Here is an 18,716-nt window from a genome sequence, read left to right as displayed (position 1 = left end):
AAAGTAAAAACAAATGATCACCCTGTAAATGACTTGGAAAAACAGACTTATTTTAAAATGCAGCAGCTAACAATTTAACCAAGCAGGACTGATAAAGAGACACTTAACTTGAACAGGACCTGATCAGCTAAAGATATGACGTTTTTATCTTTGACAGAAAACAAACACCTGCTTTAACATCATAGTGTTGGGTGTGGCTATAAGTGCTGCATACTTTAGAAAATAATTAACTCACCAGTACAACAATAGTTTCTGCCATGTGTGCTTTAGTGTCAGTAAATCAGAGGTCAAAATAGTTGTCGAACCAAACAGTTTACCCAGAAAACATACAAAACTCATATCATTTGAGTTGTTTATTTTATAGAACTGATACAGTACACCTTTGGATAATGGAGTACACATGTGAATACACTTTGCAGTATTATCTGTCAGTAAAAACACAAGGCTGTCTTCATAAAACCCTCATAAAGTAATATGTTGTTACTGATGTTAAGTCCACCAACACACTTTGATAGTAAACTTGATGAATGATGTAGGTTTCCAATCATATAAAAACAAGCGTAAGTAAAAAGACATATACATACTAAGCTATTTAAGCCATATATTTTACACCATAAGTTGAAAGAAGAACGACTGCACATTTTGTTAAAGGTTCTGTAGTCTAGGTGAACAGACTGTTTTAATCATGGCAACGCTGACTTCTTATTTTTTATATGGTAGTGATGGCGACTCCCTTCTTGACCCAGGCATTGGTGTTGAGAAGAGAGAGCATGAAGCGGGCCACGTCTCCTCTTCCCACTGCGCTGCCTTCAGGGCCACCACTGCTGTCGGGCACAAAGTAACCCTCATGGGTCCGAAACTCTTGAGCTGGAGAGACACAAAGATTAAAAAAAGGCTGTAAGAGACATTACAACAACAGAAACATGCAGGAAGTGAAAAGCACACGTGTGTCCGGATATACACGATGAAACCTCAAGGTAAGAAATAACAGAAACACTGCATTAAGTAATGAGAGCATGCTAATAGCCTGAACTATGTGATCTTGACGCAGAAAGTCATCTTTAATACCTTAGTCCATAGGAGTTACTCTTTGTGTCACTGCCTGTTTGCTTTTACCTGAGGCCTGCAGGTTCTTCAGACCAGGCGGGCGAACCACAGTCCAGTTGATGTCCTCGGTCTTTTGCAAAAGCTGCTCCATCTCATGCATGTTGGAGAGGACACTGCGGATCATCGGCAGCAGGAGGAACCGAATCAGGAAAGATGACTGCGCTCCAGAGTTAGCTAATAACAACAAGAAAAAAACCACAGTGAAATTAGTTTATTAAAAAAAACAACTCAAGTTTAGCAAAAAAATGAATCAGAAATCCTTTATTAGTCCCATACGGTGGACTTTTTTCCCCAATTAAATCACAGAATGCATCATTACATGTGCTGCACTTACGCTCTGTGTACCAGGAGGTCATGGTGATGATCCTATTGACCCGGGCCTCTCGCATGGCGCTGATCATGCTGGTCATGGACCGGGTGTAGCCCGTAACCCCCGAGAAAAAGGAGGCCGGGAAGCCAAGGCAGGACATGACCACATCCTGTCCTCTGAAGTGAGTCTTCAGACTGTCTGCTGAAAAAATATCAGCCTCCACCACCTGAAAGCAGCAGACAGGGAAACTAACTAACACAAATTAACAAATAATAACTGAATATTTTTCATATGTGGATTAATATGCATTTTGTGTTCTAGAAAAAATGTATAGCAGCAGGACGGTGGATATAGGATCAAAACATTGCAGGGTCAACAGTGAAGATCCTTAAAGTGTTTTTAATAAACAATCATACAGTTCTATGGCTCAGAACAATTAGATCTGTCAGCCAATATATTATCTATTGAATGATTAGCAATCATTCAATAGATAATATAAAGTTAACTGTTATTATTTGGTCTTTAAATGAGATTTGTTGAGACTAAAGTAATATAAAATAAAACTAGGTTTTTTATCTTAGCAGTGTTCCACCCTCATTTAAAAGAGGTCTGGGCTTCTGTTCAGGAACACAAGCAGCACATTTTTTACCTCATACAACCCTCCTTTGGACACAGTAAAACGTAAAAACATTTATAATATATGATGTGACTGAACGTTGAGCCCAACATGCAAGGAGCAGCAGCACAACACAACAAATACCTCAAAGTGATAGAATGCCACATACCTTGAGGTTATCATGATGCATGGTGAGTTTGGCAGGGTTCCTGACGATGGCGGTGACGGTGTGACCCTGCTGCAGTGCCTGGTTTATCACATATTGTCCTGTCTGCCCCGTGGCACCCAGCAGGGCAATCTTCATCCTCACAACCTGAAAAATACAGAACTCAGTCCGAGAGGAAGCTTATCAATGCACGACATGTGACCAATGCTCTGACCTCTCCCTGTTTCACAAGTGTACATAAATGATTTCTATGGTGCAATAAAGAAGTTCTCTCTTCGGAAGTTGGGTTTGTCATCTGATGGATTATGCTTTTATATTGTGGATAAATGCTATACTGAATCCTTGTCTCCACATGACAAGGCAAATACTTTTCTAAAAAGATCATGTTCAATGAAGACAATTTGTGGAAGTAGTTTTGTTAACATTTATAGGGAAGCAAAATATAGTTTTAAATATTAATGAATCTACATTAATGCATTTTAAGCTGTCCAGCCATCATTTATGTCTAATAAAACAGTCAAAAAGATTATTAGAAAGACATTTTAATTGCAAACTGCTATCAATCTTAAATCAAGACTTACTATGGGACTTTCTGCATGAATGAAAACAAAAATGTATTTGTACTTTTTTTCCCCAGCTGTTACAGCTCAGTAACAGGAAGAAAGAAGGCCAGAAGAGGAAACACAGTGTCTTTGTTGAATCTGAACAGATTACCATTCCCTCGGCAGTGAAGGGTGACAAGCTGGTGGGTCAGATGCTCTCTGAAGATTACATGTATAATAAACTGAATTCATCTCATTTTTATTTCTTTTTATTTTATTAAATGTGATCCTTAGGTAGCTTTTATTTCATTTTAGTTTGTTTCTTTCTCCCCATATCATTGTGAAGCACCTTGAGAAAATGTTGGTTAGGAAATCATTTTGGGAATGTAGTTCCTGGAAGTAAAACTGCTATGTTTAAGTTTATAATTGTCAACTCTGAGCCACAAATGCTGCACTGTGACCTCCGCTGAGCTAAATAAAATGCAAAACTGGGCTTTAAATGGTATTGATTCATTTTTTAAACATATTTTGTATTGTCTTCTTTATTTTTTGATATTTAAAATTCCATTCATATGACTTTGTATGTCACTGTGTAAATAAACAAACCTTGGTATGGGACTGAAAACTGCAATGTTTTCTCAATAAAAATCCAACACTCGTAATATTAATGAAAAGATAGAATTTGTCAACCATTTTCAGCATTATCCACTCATTTTTAACTCAAATTTGAATTAAAACGTTTGTTTTTTAAAGTTTATCTTAGGGAAAGGTTTGTACTTTTTAAAGATATAGTAAGTTACATTTCTCCACTAATATGACTAAATCAATGTATTCATATTGTTGGGATGTGTACATACATTAAAATGTTTTCATCAATTAAAAAACCCAAATAAATGAGGTAAGTCATAGATTGAGGTTTAATCCAGCACAATGCCACCTTTTTATGATTTTTACTTGAATTCTAAAGGGTGGAGGATTTGAGTCAACAGAGGTCTGGATCTTACATTTTCCAAGAAGCAAGCTAAACTTTTTAAAGTGAAACTGCTTTACCAAATTTGACATACCACTAACTTCCCTCTAAAAATATCCTAAAGGTTAAAATTGAAAAATTGAAATAATCTTAATTGTGAGAAGCTGAGTGAAATAAAGAAACGTGTGTGCTTGTACATTTTAATGTATTTATAATTACTGTATGGTGTAGGATAGATGATCACATCTGTCTTATTGTGCCCCCTCCTGGTTACAGGCCAGTACAAATTCAGATTTTGAGGGCTAAAAGCTCTTCAACGCAAACACTACTACTACTACTACTACTACTACTACTACTACTACTACTACTACTACTACTACTATCAACTTTTTTTAAATTGCTGCACTTGTCTTGCCAACCACATTTAAATACAACGGAAAGGTTGTGATGATGTTGTTGTAGACAAACTTTTATAAATAGTTTCATGGACGTTTTCTGAAGGATAAGTATTATAATAAACCTTGCGTGACCTTTAATCTAACCAAGGTTAAAAGGTCACTTTAATTAAACTACAACCGAACCTATACCTTTACCATGTCCTTGCACTGTAAACCCACTGGAAAAAGCGAGGAACATTGCTGCTTTATTGTCCATCTGAGTGACGTCCTTTATGTTCCTGTCATGGTGAATCTGTGCTTGAATGATTATATTGCTCCAGTTGACACTTGCACACTCTCACACGGAAGTAGATAGGTAGCATGGAATAAAAGGAAACGTTTGATACAGTTACTATCAGAACAACTGTATGCATCAACCTTATTTCCTTTTATGCTGAAAAAAACCCATCTATTTTTCTTTATATTTAATAATTCGGATGTAAACTATTAGACTATTCAGTGTCAATCATCAAATCCTCTGACCTTTAAAATGTAGGCATACATTTTGATACGTTAGTATTAAAACAAAACTGAACTTTCTATGAATCCAAGGCTGGACTGTTAAATATATAAATACTGTTGAACAAGATAGCATTAGTTTTAAGTACCCAACAAGCTGTCAATGGAGTTAACAACCTAACAACCACATTGAACCTCACATGAACCCATAACAGAACCTGTGTTTTTGAGAGACTCAAACACACCTCCTTGCAAACATGCAAATAAACACACGTGTCTCCTACATTTCACTTAACCCTGACCATTCGCCATGAATTGTGCTACATTTAAAACACGGGACAGCTTGTTTTTAGCTTTTTAAAGGTTTCTAGCCAACATTAGCTAACTCACCTCCGCCATACGTTTCCAGTGCTGCAGGATGCGTTCAAGAGCCGTGGCGTTCAGGTATGTTTGTAAAATAACAGTCTAAGTTATGAGTGTTATATTAAAACATAACATTGAAATTGATGTTGGTCATATGCAGGATGAGATTACATAACCTAGGGTGACCAGACGTCCTCTTTTGCCCGGACATGTCCTCTTTTTATGTCCTGTCCGGAGCGTCCGGGGGGTTTTATAAATTCATGAAAACGTCCGGTTTTCACAGTTTTTCATGGGACCATTAAGCGTGTACTTAAATTGAATGGCGCTTTGCACAGAAGTCTACTGTACTTAGACTTCCCACCCAACAATCGCAAGTGTCCTCTTTTTCGCCACCTCAAATCTGGTCACCCTACATAACCCCTTCAAGGTAATCTCGTAGTGACTGAAACACTTCATCCCAAATGTTTTGTTTTTGTTTGTTAGCACTATTAGCCTCATTATTAGCCGTGTGTAATATTTTATTCCTATCAAATATGGGAATCAAATACATTTTCATTACGTGTATTTTTTTCAAAACAAGATATATAAATAAATGTAGACTATAAAGATACATATTTGGAATGGTAACCTTTGGTGTCCATTTTACCTTTTTTCATTTTTGTTTTATAAATAATATGGTTCAAAGATTTAACTGCAAGCATTTAAGCATTAACGTAATTAAGTCATCTATTTTTTACTTAAATCGCTTCTTGTAGTTTACATTGGGGAAACATTTGAGGGGTAAAACAAAACTACCAGTAACATAAAAAAACTACTTAAATAGATAAATAGACAGTGATAAATTAAGTTAACACTGAATAGTTTTTGGGGATAATTGCTTTTCTTACAGCCTGCCATGAGCATAACTCTAATGTCAGATAATTCTCAACTCTGCAAGTGAAACATGGAGCTATCCTTTATTTTGCTCACCATTTGGGTGTCATTTAACAAACATCATCAGGCTTAGGTTTGGTAATACCTTACTTACTTCATAGCACACAATCTGTGACACCCATGTGATCAAACAAAACCAAAAACACATGCTGGCCTCTTGTCACCTATAGTTTCCCGCGGCACTTCACCCTCTTCCTATAAAAAGACCAGACTAGTCGCATCAAGTCATTAGCTCAACTAATCCACTTGTGACTCTGTGCCTTTCTTATACGATCACACACTAAAGGACTAACGACTAAACGGCTTCAGTACAGACTCACAGAGCTTGATACATGAGGCCTCTCTGCTGAGTTACTGGGTGTTGCTGTCATTCTTACAGTACAATGATAGGTCTGATAGACATCCTGCAGCTCTTGACCTGATCCTGTTGGACTGTTGGAGGATGAAACAGAGCAAATGGCTGTTTGAACATTCATTGAAACTGCAAGCCAAACAACTTGGGAGCTGGTGACTGGATAGAAGAGGTGACCACGTAAGTAGACTGATTTAAAGATCTCACATTTAAGTTAAACCAGAAACAAGCAGATAAAGACCGAAACATCATCCTGCTCCAGATCTGATTCAAGTGCTTTTCAAAATATGTTTTTGTCCACTTAAAATGCCAGGTTTACTTTGTAGTACAGACCTGTTTACATGTGAGGAAAGTCACCCATCTGTTCCTTTAAAGAAGGTCATAACCAGCAAGATAATTATGTGCAACCAAACTCAATGAGATGCATATTTTAGGTTTGACTGATCAACCTTGTATTGGGTTTTTGTACATTGTAAACAATCATTAAGGGATTATTTGTTTACCTAATACAACAGATGGTGTTTTACAACAATAATTTGTCCATTTCATAAAAACAACTTCAGTCCATAAAGATATTTCCTTCCTTTTTCAATTTCTTAGATTGCTTTATTCTAGTCTTCAGTCAGAAAAAGCTCTGTGCTTCAAGATTGAGGCCGATCACAGAAGTGAGGAGCCAGCAGTTAATGAGATTAAAAGGTTGAACGTCTTCCAACTTCAGCTCTCCTGCTGAACTTTCCACTCTATTAATGAAAAGGGTTAACTGGACTGTTGCAGTTTACTTCAAGATGTTTGTAAAGTCTGATTTGTGACTCCAAAAAAGTAATTTAGTCCAAGTAGAGAGCAGTTTAGGATTCATTCTATGTACATGCTTCAATGTTACCTCTGATAGCTTTTAAGTAACGTGAGGATTGTTTGGTGCTCTGAACAGGAACAGTCATGGGATGTGGCGTCTCAAAGTCCAACCAGTTCAAAAACTCTGGAAAAGGTAACCATGATCGTTCAAACATTGACTGACACACCTACATTTCCCTCTCACTTCTGAGATTTATATAAATCATCACCACCATGTCCCGCATAGTTTACACTTCAGCTGTAAACTCCTTGTTTCATTTGTTGTAATAATCTATCTGTATTTCTCTTGTCTTTTTCCTCTGCTGCTGTCTGCAGCTGTTATAAGTAAGCTACACCTTGTTGTCGTTGTTGCTGTTTTGATAGTTTTTCTTGTTGTTCTTCTTTTCCATATCAGTATGAGGGTAGGTGGAAGCCAGATTGAATATCCAATTTAAGAAGACATGTTTAGATATTTTACAGACTACATACATTTTTGTTGTGGACGGAATTTCCAATTGTTGTGTGCAGTCCGAAATTATACATTTAGTTACAAAAATAAACACCAAAAAAGCTACCACCTAACAGTTATAATGCGGTAAATATTATTTTTCTACACCTTTCCTTGTTTTGTCTGTTATAGTCCGTGACAGTTTGTTCATCTCAATACAACAAATATATAGCAAATGTCTGCAATACCTCAATCTTTTATGCACTCTTATAAAATACAATACATAAACAAATAATTAAAAGCTAGTTTTAAGTCATAACTTAATCACAACGTTCTTTTAAATCTCTACTTAAATGTGTCTGAAGATGTGTGAGTACATCTATTTATTTTAAACAATATATTTCTCTTGGCTATTTTATTCCATTACATCTTTATATTGTCTGATTTATGTAATCTATAATGATAATAATAATAATAATAATATTTAGAAGAAACATTGTATATTTTCTGATGAGCTTTTGTCGTTGTTTCAGCAATAAAATCTGCCGTCCTGATTCAGCGATGGTACCGTCAGTTTGTCGCCCGCAAAGAGATGAGGCGGAGATACACCTGGCACATCTTCCAGTCTATCGAATACTCTGGAGAACAGGCTCAGATAAAGGTGAGAAAACACAAGGATGGTCCAGTATGTGTCTCTAAAGAGTAAGAATAAAAATAAGAGCTTAACTTTCACCTCTCCTCCACTTGTAGCTTTATAACTTCCTCGGCTATCTGATGGACAATTTCACACCTACAAGCAATGAACGTAAGCATTGACATTTCAACAGACAGACTTTATTTGAAATTCATTTCCTGAATCTGACTTTACTGTGTCATCTCATCCTTGATTCCAGGGAATTTGATCTCGCACATCTTCAGAGAGAATGAAGTTTGTCGGGATGCAGAGTGGGAGAGGTACTTCTGCTACAAGAACATCGAGGTGCCAGATATTTACTCAGGACCTCACCTCACCTTCCCTCTGACGGTGGAGCAGGCGGTCGGGCTGGTGGAGGCCTTCAGAAACAAGAAGGTAGGAGCACACCACCGCTTTACAGTCCAACCTAAAAAAAACCTTACCTCCGTCACAGTTCATGTACAGACTCTCTGGTTTTGCATCACTGCTCATGAATGAATCTACTTCCTGTGTTTCACTGGACCTGAAATAACATGACCAGCATTTAAAATGTTTTACCTAAAAAGGTTTTTTTGGTATCGATGAGAATACCAATCATTGGCAACTTATCATTATTACATTTCTGACATTTCCTTCTTAGTAACTTAATTTGTTTAGTTGGCAGCTATCTTTAAATATAAAATATAATTTGTTTAAATATCATTATAAGTTATTGTTCTTTTTCCAAATTCTGTGCTAGAAAAAATGCCTAACGCTCAAATGTATGAATCAAAAACACAGCAGTGGTTTAACCTGCTCACGTGTCTAAAATCTTTTTGCTAATAAGTCTCTCTCCCAGTAGCAGCTGCACTCGCGCTACATCCTCCAGCTCCTGCTTGAAACCTGGAAACAGCTCCGGCTGTTGCCAAATATCAACCGCATCTCCACCTGCCACAGCAAAGAAATCACTATTTGTGGTGAGATCAGAGTATCGTTTCACTAACTTAAAATGATCTAATTCCATCGGGAACTCTATCTTTTGGGGTTTTAGACTGATCAATAAAATGGCTTGTCAACTTGTGCTCTGGAAAATCATGTATTTATCTATAAACTATTGATATTTGAATATTTATGAAATATCTAACATCTTATAGTCCAAAGTATAAATCATTGAAGAACCTCTCTGTTGTGAATATTATCACTTTCTGACTGTAATGTAGGCAGTTTCTATATGTTTGTTGTTATTTCTTCATCAACATACATCCTCTTCCTTACAGGAGATTTACATGGACAACTGGAAGACCTGCTGCTGATTTTCTACAAGGTACAGACTTTCTCTTCTAAACATTTTTAAATGATAAAATAATTTACCTGAAAATGTTTTAACTATTTAATTTTTTAAATCTATAAAAAGAAACATCTTATTGAAATCCTCTATTGTTACTATTTTGATCACTAGCCCTCCATCTGTAGTTTGGGGAACGAGAGTAAATCAGGCTGCAACTAAATTAAATAAAGTTTATAATTTTTCCAATTAATTGATAGAGTTAGTATGTGTAAAAAACACTAAGGTTTCTTCAAATGTCTTGTTTTGTCTGACCAAAACCCTTTTTTTATTTTCATGCAATGAAATGGAGAAATATAGCATTTTTTTTCTAAAATGAAACTTGAATGACTAACTATTTTCAAAATGCGTTCTTGTGTTTGCGTTTAAGTGTTGATCAGCTATCCATTACATCAGTTAATTGTTTACTTCTGTCAAGGTGCATCATGCTGCACTATTGTACATTTAAAAGTCACTAAGTTAGAGAACCAGGATCAGTGCTGTGGTAATGTGTTTACATTCAGATTACAGAGTGACTGTTGGGGGCTTTATTTGTTTACATCACAGAATGACATGCCGTCCTTGGAGAAGCCATATCTGTTTAACGGAGACTTTGTAGACCGGGGCAAAGACTCCATAGAGATCCTCATCATCCTGTTTTCATTCCTGCTCGTCTATCCAAGTGAAGTATACCTCAACAGAGGAAACCACGAGGACCACATAGTCAACCTGAGGTGAAACCATGTCTAAGTGGGGGAATGCTGAAGCTGAAAATCAAAGTTAACTGTCATCCTGTGTGTCTCTGATGTAGGTACGGATTCACAAAGGAAGTGTTGTCTAAATACAGGGTAAGTCTTTAGCACCATACACAACTCCATGCATGTGTTTGGTAAACTTCAGCCCCCTGCTTATCAACTAAGCATCACAGCCAAATTGTTTACTAATCCCGTCTACGCCTACCCACTCAGTAAAGCATCATATGGTCAGTTTCCTTCTTAATATAAAAGGGTCACTCCTCCTTGCAGCTGAGAGGATTTGACGTCTTTAAAGGTGACTGTCTGACGTCAAAGATCCACAAGGGAATCCCCATTTGTCCCAAATGTTTCAGGTTACTGTCATTTGTTTAGATACAAAGTATTAAGCTCACAATCTGAAAGAAAACCTTTTTACTGGAGCCATACTCATACCAATCCTAATAAAGAACCAATAAGTATAAAAAATACTTTATTTTCTATCATTTTAATAAACATAAGAAGGTAAAGTAGAAATGTGCACATTGTACTACAATTCTAAACTTGTATATCCTACATTTATTAATGAAAAATTAAAGAACACAGATAAAGACAACAACAGCATCAAGATTTGATAAAAATATTTGTTAAAAGTGGATTTTAATATTCATATGATATAAAGTTAGAAAATATTGGACAGGCGATGCAAAATAAGTGATCAAGAAAGAAGTTCAAATGTCAGTGTTAAAAAATGTAATTTCTGCCAACATTTTTCTTATCTTTATGTGTTTGAAATAAATACAAATATAATATGAATTGTTGCCTTACTTTTATTATTATTTACTTTTTCAACTTGTTGATGTTGCTTTAGATTACAAGTTGTGGTTGCAATACATGTTTTCCCCCTCCAGCCCTAATAATTAAAATCCAAAACAGATACAACTGTCAAACTTTTTAAAAATAGATGTAACACAGAGAAAATTGACAAAAAGGTAATTATATAATAAAGAAAGTTCAATAAAATAATAATAAATGTTCAACCTCAACAATAAAAGACCAATAAAATCATTCTCATAAGTTAATACAAAAAAATGGATTGTTTTGTGTATGATGACAGAAAAAGTGAATTAACAGGTTAAATGTGAAAGCAGTGCCATGTCATCCTCAAACAAGCAGGACCTTTGGCATTTTCTAAAAAAGTTTGCTGTCAAAGTGTGGGAATTAAACTGAATAACACAAAACAAAAAGAACAAATGTAATACTGAAAAGAAACTAGAAGAGTAGAAACTTAACTCAGGCTATACGATACACTTTGGCTCACTCCTCTTTCATATTGGCAACAAACTCTAAAACTGAAAAATAAAGAAGGGATGGAGAAAGATTATTCCTCTTCTCCTCAGATGCACGGCAAACGCATCCTGAAGCTGCTGCAGAAGATTTTCAGCTGGTTGCCGTTAGCGTCAGTAATAGACCAGAAGGTGCTGGTTCTTCACGGAGGGATCTCCAACACCACTGACCTCAGCGTCCTCGCCAGAGTGGACAGACACAATGTGAGCCTCAACCAAAAGCATGCTCATTTAAAACGCTTTATCAATCATCCTGAAAGCCCCTGACATTCCTGCTCTGTTTTTTCTTCCAGTATGTCTCTGCGCTGAGGCCTCCGAAGAAGAGACACCAGAGCGTAGCGGGGCTATCCATGGACTCGGACATGGACGAGGACGCAGGGTCTACCAACAAGGTCTTCCAGCGGCGGCCCTCCCTCACGTTTCCCAAAGCTCTGGCCAAAGACTGCTTCCAGAACCGCTCTCTGCAGGACTTCTCCGACCGGCTCAGAGTGAACACGGTGGAGGAGGTGGAAAGCCACCAGAAGAACCGGGGCCTCTTGGGATCAGAAAATGAGACGTCTCAGTCCTGCGAGTCTATAAACAGCGAAGACGAGTGGAAACAGGTGATGAACAAGTAGTGAAGGGTTTGCTCAGATACTTAAAAAAATACATAAGTCAGATTTTTTTACTAAAACTGATACAATCCCACATTCTTAAGTACATGCAGTAGGTGAAGACTCTCTTTGCTTATGTTTGCTAGGTTTTTACACAGCTTGATGCCCAGAAAAACAAAAACAAAAAACACAGTTAACGAATCTATCTGTACATGTTTAAGGTTAATCCTACCTATTCTGCATTTTACCTTCAATATTGTAATAATGCTTAAGCATTAAAAGGTATTTGAGTAAATGCATCATTAATAAAAATGTGCTTAGGCCTATTTTGTGCTCACACATTTCTTTTGAAAACAGATTGTGAATGTCAGGGGATCTGGTTATTAAGCTCCATTCGGGATGGATTATACTCAGATCTTTTACCCTCTTACATCATGCCAGAGTCATATCCAGCCAGTGGCTTCTTCTTCAAATGAGTAGCTGGGTATATCAGCTTTGTCTGAGTCCGATCACAAAAGAACATCGATCAACAGATAAAGATTTCCCACTGACACGCCGAACATCATCCTCATTTCTAGGCTAGGTCTACCTTCCAACCCCTCGAGCATCAAAACATATTTTATTATTTTTTTCTGTTACCAGGGCAGTGGGAGACCCTTAAGTTATAGCCCTGTTTAAATAGAAAGTCAACACTCTTTATTTATCATTGGTTTTACTCTGTGAGCCACCTAGGTGCTTGTTTGTTGTTTAATTTTCCCACGTGAGATATAGAATTAGTGATGTTGTCATGAGGAAAAAAAGTTATTTGGATTGCGAGGGCTTTAGTCAGTCCTGAGTCACAGCCTGACAGACGCTCCATCATTGATCAACACATGCCTGCTGTGGATTGTTGCCTTGTGTGGAGCTTTAACGTGCTGTAATCCAGCGCGTCATTAATCCCTCTGCAGTGTGTTCACCACCGTCACAACCTTAAGCACTATCAGGAGAAGTCAGTGGTCTCATTTGACTTTGATACTTTGGTACATGTCCAGACATCTTTAATCGTTGTAAACAACTCAGAGTAACTCCATCAGTGCTCCTTCACGTGTTCGTATACCGCTGTAAACAAGTGTAACAGCAGCTGGAAATAACTGGGATTTAATTGTTGAAATTCAGAATAAGAGATTTCAGAAATATTGTTACAATGAATATCCAGTGAACCGTCAAGCATATCACCACAGAGTCCGTTAGTAGCTGTTGTGGAGCTCAGCAGATGGAGTTTGCCATCGTAGAGGTTATATTTCCCTTTTCCTAAGGATGCTCTATCCATGTTGGCTTGAACATGCATCCTATCATGACCTGCTATTTCTGAGGGTCTCTTTTCCCAATATGACCCTTTTGAGAAAGGTCTGAAGTTATCCTGTTCAATTCTTTTCATTTTCAGGTGCACCAGTTTAATTTTTTACACAAACAATCTGAAAGTTTTTATCTAAATCTCTCTCGTCTATCTTTCCTGTGTGCCTCCAGATCCTGGACTTGCTGTGGAGCGACCCCATGACCCAGGACGGCTGCGTACCAAACGAGGTTCGGGGCGGGGGCTGCTACTGGGGCCCAGACGTCACTGAGGACTTCCTGAACAGACACAACCTGCAGCTCATCATCCGCTCCCACGAGTGCAAACAGGAAGGTTACGAGTTCTGCCACAACCGTAAGGTGAGCTCAGACACCATTGGCCTGAAGACGCTCTAATGTTTTCAGAATTATCTAAATCATTTTCTTTCATTTCCCCTAGGTCCTCACACTGTTCTCCGCTTCAAATTACTATGATGTGGGAAGCAACAGGGGGGCCTACGTGAAGTTGGGTCCAGACCTTGTGCCTTATTTAGTTCAGTACCAGGCCAGCAGCATGATCAGAGAGCTCAGCGTCAGACAAAGGTACAAAAACATTTCCAGAAAGTCTTCATCTCAACAGTGGGAGTCATCTGTTTTATTATTTTTACAATTGATCTGTTATTTATCTATAAAAATAGGAATAAGAATATTTCCTGTAACAATAACAACAAGCCTTTGATTATTTTTCGGTGATTTATTTGTTTGTCTGCAGTGTGGGTCGGAGCGAGCGCTCAGCTATCAAAGTCCTGCGGGAGCAGCTGTTTGCACATAAATCTGACCTGATCTGTGCCTTCAAAAAGTTGGACAGTGAAAACAAAGGTGTGTGTGTGTGTGTGTGTGTGTGTGTGTGTGTGTGTGTGTGTGTGTGTGTGTGTGTGTGTGTGTGTGTGTGTGTGTGTGTGTGTGTGTGTGTGTGTGTGTGTGTGTGTGTGTGTGTGTGTGTGTGTGTGTGTGTGTGTGTGTGTGTGTGTGTGTGTGTGTGTGTGTGTGTGTGTGTGTGTGTGTGTGTGTGTGTGAGAATGTCATACCACCAGTCAGATCAGGTGTTACTTAATTGTTTTGAAGATCTCTTGTGTACTCAAAGCTCTCAGAGGACAATGTCTGGCTAGGGAGAAATATGAGCTCCCATCTTTTAATCCCTATTCAGATGAAAACTGTGGGCTGACCCAAAGTCCATTCATGAACGTTTTACAGTTTCATAGAAACTTGTTGTTGTCTTGGGGATTTTCTAATTCAGCCAGCATTCTTGATTCTCAAGAAAATAATATATTTTTGATGTCATTTAGCTAATCTATTTTAGTTGTTTTACTTCAAATGTATATACAAATTGTGTTTGCATGGGTGTATTAAGGGTAATTTTCCCCCAAATATTTTTTAATAGCTTTACATTTCATTTTGGCCCTTAGAAATAATTATTCATTTCTGAATGACAGGGGACATTCAGGTGGCAATACAAAGACGAAAGTACTTGACATGTAGAAGTGTGTAAGTTTGGTCCTGAAGTCTGTTTTGATGAATGGATTAATCAATTGAAATATATTGTGAAAATGTTTGGTATCGAACATTATAATGGAAGGTTATGATGAACAGTTTGTTACACAGATTTGGTGCTAAAAAAGGTTTTTCTCAATCTAAAAATAGGCAAAATCCATTTAAAGTACCACATGAAGACCTTGAGGAATACCATCAAAATGCATGCTGTGATTTGGTATCCCAAAAGAACGATAGGCTTAAATCAGGTGGCAGGTAACATTTCCTCCTCCTTCAGGTCGTGTTAGTCTGTCCGACTGGGCGACTGCAGTGGAGAGTGTGTTGCGCCTCGGCCTGCCCTGGCGAATAATGCGCTCTCAGCTGGTCACTGGTCGCTCTGCTGACGGCTCCATCGACTACTATGAGTGGTTCAACGAGCTCGCCATCAAAGGAGCCAACGCGGATGTGAGTTACCGAGCTGGAGACAGAATGCGAGAGAAATACTATTGTCTGATTTGATATCCTATATGGATATGTTTTAGTGATTCAGACACACTCTAACTTTAACACGCTTTAATACTGTTCAAATAACATTCTTGCAGCATATTGACCAGAGTCTGCTTGAGACTTTGTATCGCCACCGCTCCACCTTGGAGACCATCTTTAGAATCGTAGACACGGACAACTCAGGTAAAACGTGTTATTCATCACCAAAAAAAAAAAGGTGCTCTCATACCCATTTGTGCCCAAATACTGTATTTGGCATTATAACAACAAAAAAAGCCACAATGTTTGTTCTAATTGATCTAAGGCTTAAAATCTTGTAAGACAATATTTTGGCCGAGCATCTTACAATACTTAACACTTTTAATCCATAGTTCAAGTACTGATTTTTTTTAATGAGAAAAGGCTTTCATATAAAATATTATTTTAGCCTCATTGTGTGTATGTCTTTGATATTCAGCTTGTTCTGAGTTCATTGATACTAATATTGTATTTCCATGCCATTTCTCATGGTCTTTGGGCACATGGGAATTATAATGAATTCCTGAAGTATGATGAAATGTATATAAGAAACAGTTCCTAACAGTGCCTAACCATTATAGAAAAAGTTGGTTTAACCATTATTAAATGGCTGTGGTGATGCACAGACCATCCAATGAGAAACAGTGTTCTTCAGTGGAGGTGTGAAGTGTGTCTGGGCTTTGTAAAGTGCTTATCTACCTGTAGCGTGCAAAACACGCTAGGTTAAGACAAGGATTAACCCACTGATCTACTGGCCTCCCCATCCCCCGCCTCTGACCGCACACACTTTTCCCCCTATCGGCCTGTTTCTATCTCAGCTTCTTTAACTTCCTCCCCTCCACCCAGGCTTTATCACCATGGAGGACTTCCGGCAGACCTGGAAGCTGCTGAGCGTCTACCTGAAGATGGAGATCACTGAGGATGCCATCTCCGACCTGGCCGTAACTATCGACAGCAACCAGGACGGCAGCATCGATATTGAAGAGTTCATGGAGGCCTTCCGCCTCACGGACAAGAAGAGCCGGCTGGAGCGAGGACGCAGCATGTTCATGGGGACGGCCACCGACCTCACCAAGCTGGAGGGTGATCCCAACATCTGAGCACAGAGAGTGACTGAAAACTGACCTCAGATCAGATTCCTCACCGGGCAGCAAGGGGGAGGGGAGACCGGGGAGATAAAGCCAACGCAAGCTGCTTCAATGACGCACATTGAGACGTAGGATGCTGCCGAGTAACAGTCGTGTTGATCACATAAGATTAAGGCGAGTTCAGGGTATTTGACAGCAAATGTTCACTTGACATTTCAATGCAGGTTTATCCTCTGAAGAGATACAGTCAAGGTGAAACCAACTGTCTCTTTTTATTAAGTTATAATCACTGAAAAGCGTTGCAAAAACCACAAACACAGAAACAAAAGAACATCACATTAAGGCTGAATCTTTCAAAATAATAACATGAGACTCTGCATTCATCAGCTATATATGTCATTATTTTCATCAACATAATTTAAAAGTGAAAAGAGTAACCCTGCCTGCAAATAGCTTTTATAATTTAAATTTCAGAAAATCCCATAAATATTAAGCTAATGAATGTATTCATTTCAACTTTCCAGATCTGAGTTAATGTGATGTCTTTTTTATCTGACCAGAAACCCTCAGATTCCTAAAAGTATGACATTTAATGTTATGCCGACAAAACCCATTTAAATTTAACACCCTAAACATCAGACTGTTTGGATTTAACCTAAACAATTACTCAGATGAATAATCAGTTGTCAAAATAGATGTACTTACATTTTTCTTTTATAATAATTGCTTGTTCATAAAATCAAATGCATTTATCTGATGCCTATTCAAATTATTGTTTTATTTAACAGCCCAAAAGCAACAATACTCAGTTTAAATTATGCTAAAAAAACACAACATAAAACTATGAATGAACCCCTTTTCCTTGATAAAATGATGATTATATTTCTGTGTAATCACTGATTAATGTCTGCTTGTGTCAGTATGCAGGTGTTGCTCTGTTCACTGATGCTGGTTTTAAACAGCCGTACATCTCCATGTATGTGTGGAAACTACACTCCTCTTAAAGGCTTTATAGATACCAGAAACTAAACTAAATAACATAATATGATACAACATGAATAATGGTGCAGCTTTACATCAGTTGCACTAATTAATTGCAGGTGCCTTAGCGTAAAAGTGTTTTAACTTCTAGAGGCGAAGTTAAGTGTGCTCTGATGCTGTTTTTGTATCAGTGCCAACTGCCAATAAGTACCAGGGTCCCTCCTGGTCTCAGGCGGGATTCAAACCCTCACCTTGTCCAGAACGGAGAACTCATGCTTTTTGCTTGTTTGACTTTTAGGATGTATGACTAATATAGTTGCTGTGTTGTAAATGAAGATAGTCCTGTCTTTGTGCTTAGCTATGCTAACCGGCAGCTGCCGTGGCATCATATTCAATCTAGAATCAGTCTTCTATCGTCGAGAACGCAAATAATATCCCAACCGTTTTACTATTCCTGTAAGATATGTAGACAACATGATGTTTTAGGTTTGGTATATGTCCTCTGTGTCCAATATTAGATTCAGCTCCATGATTGTTTAAAATATTATTAATACTAAACCAAAGAAACATCAGGAAATCGTTCAGTGTGCATGTACAACATTTTGTTGAATGGAGAATGCAAATGTTATAATATGCGGGTTTGCTTTTGGATGCTGACCCCTGTTAAAGTTTCAGCATTTATTTATGTGTCTGTTATTGAATTAAATGATGTTTGTAATTTGAATTCTAAGAACCATAACTGATCCAAACATTTTAAATTAAGCCTATAATGTCACAGATGCCTTTAGAATGTTCAAATAGTGGGAACACCAAGTATTTTCAAACCATGATATTTTACCAAACAATATTTTAATATAATATATATAATATTTTCTATTCCCAAAATGATTTATTTGTACACCGCAAACAACAGAAAGGTAAACTGCAGTATAATGTAGGGCTTGAATTAACTCTTTTTCTTAAATGATTGATGAATCTGCTAGTTTTGTGTTTGATTCTTTTCTTCCAAAAAAAATGCTTAAACTGCAAAAACAGCTAGAATATTTATGATGGTATTACACATTAAAGGATCACAATCAACCATTTAAATAGTCTATTTGT

The 18,716-nt window shown here is 37.6% G+C and overlaps 2 protein-coding genes across 4 annotated transcripts; one reads left to right on the top strand and one right to left on the bottom strand.

Moving 5' to 3' along the window:
* Positions 1-338: 338 nt before the first annotated feature.
* LOC134873664 (flavin reductase (NADPH)-like) lies at positions 339-5,224 on the bottom strand. Of its 2 annotated transcripts, none has more exons than XM_063897460.1 (5): positions 4,998-5,224; positions 2,203-2,346; positions 1,442-1,643; positions 1,117-1,281; positions 339-867 (listed from the first exon to the last, which is right to left on the bottom strand). In XM_063897460.1, the coding sequence occupies exons 1-5, from the start codon at positions 5,004-5,006 to the stop codon at positions 710-712; spliced, it is 678 nt and encodes a 225-aa protein (XP_063753530.1). In that variant the 5' UTR covers positions 5,007-5,224; the 3' UTR covers positions 339-709. The 2 variants fall into 2 exon arrangements, with proteins under 2 accessions (XP_063753530.1, XP_063753531.1); XM_063897461.1 differs by lacking the exon at positions 4,998-5,224 and adding an exon at positions 4,329-4,968.
* A 982-nt stretch (positions 5,225-6,206) lies between these two features.
* On the top strand, positions 6,207-18,339 carry ppef2a (protein phosphatase with EF-hand domain 2a). Of its 2 annotated transcripts, XM_063897458.1 has the most exons (17): positions 6,207-6,435; positions 7,184-7,240; positions 8,068-8,195; positions 8,285-8,339; positions 8,428-8,603; positions 9,049-9,163; positions 9,464-9,510; positions 10,078-10,244; positions 10,322-10,358; positions 11,642-11,791; positions 11,881-12,189; positions 13,687-13,872; positions 13,952-14,094; positions 14,264-14,370; positions 15,320-15,486; positions 15,624-15,711; positions 16,393-18,339. In XM_063897458.1, the coding sequence occupies exons 2-17, from the start codon at positions 7,192-7,194 to the stop codon at positions 16,644-16,646; spliced, it is 2,178 nt and encodes a 725-aa protein (XP_063753528.1). In that variant the 5' UTR covers positions 6,207-6,435; positions 7,184-7,191; the 3' UTR covers positions 16,647-18,339. The 2 variants fall into 2 exon arrangements, with proteins under 2 accessions (XP_063753528.1, XP_063753529.1); XM_063897459.1 differs by lacking the exons at positions 6,207-6,435; positions 7,184-7,240 and adding an exon at positions 7,373-7,431.
* Positions 18,340-18,716: the final 377 nt, after the last annotated feature.

This window comes from Eleginops maclovinus, chromosome 12, assembly GCF_036324505.1.
Source record: "Eleginops maclovinus isolate JMC-PN-2008 ecotype Puerto Natales chromosome 12, JC_Emac_rtc_rv5, whole genome shotgun sequence".
NCBI lineage: Eukaryota > Metazoa > Chordata > Actinopteri > Perciformes > Eleginopidae > Eleginops > Eleginops maclovinus.
Note: the sequence above shows the minus strand (reverse complement) of the source record. Positions and strands in the feature narration are given on the sequence as shown.

What these genes read in the sequence shown, in the direction of transcription:
- LOC134873664 (XM_063897460.1), bottom strand. An exon ending in TGCATCATGATAACCTCAAG is followed by an intron (nt 1,644 to 2,202) that starts GTATGTGGCATT and finishes TGCTGCTTTCAG; the next exon opens with GTGGTGGAGGCTGATATTTT. An exon ending in GACCTCCTGGTACACAGAGC is followed by an intron (nt 1,282 to 1,441) that starts GTAAGTGCAGCA and finishes TGTTGTTATTAG; the next exon opens with CTAACTCTGGAGCGCAGTCA.
- ppef2a (XM_063897458.1), top strand. Translation starts at nt 7,192, where the DNA reads ATGGGATGTGGCGTCTCAAAGTCCAACCAGTTCAAAAACTCTGGAAAA. An exon ending in CACACCTACAAGCAATGAAC is followed by an intron (nt 8,340 to 8,427) that starts GTAAGCATTGAC and finishes CCTTGATTCCAG; the next exon opens with GGAATTTGATCTCGCACATC. An exon ending in GTTGGACAGTGAAAACAAAG is followed by an intron (nt 14,371 to 15,319) that starts GTGTGTGTGTGT and finishes CTCCTCCTTCAG; the next exon opens with GTCGTGTTAGTCTGTCCGAC.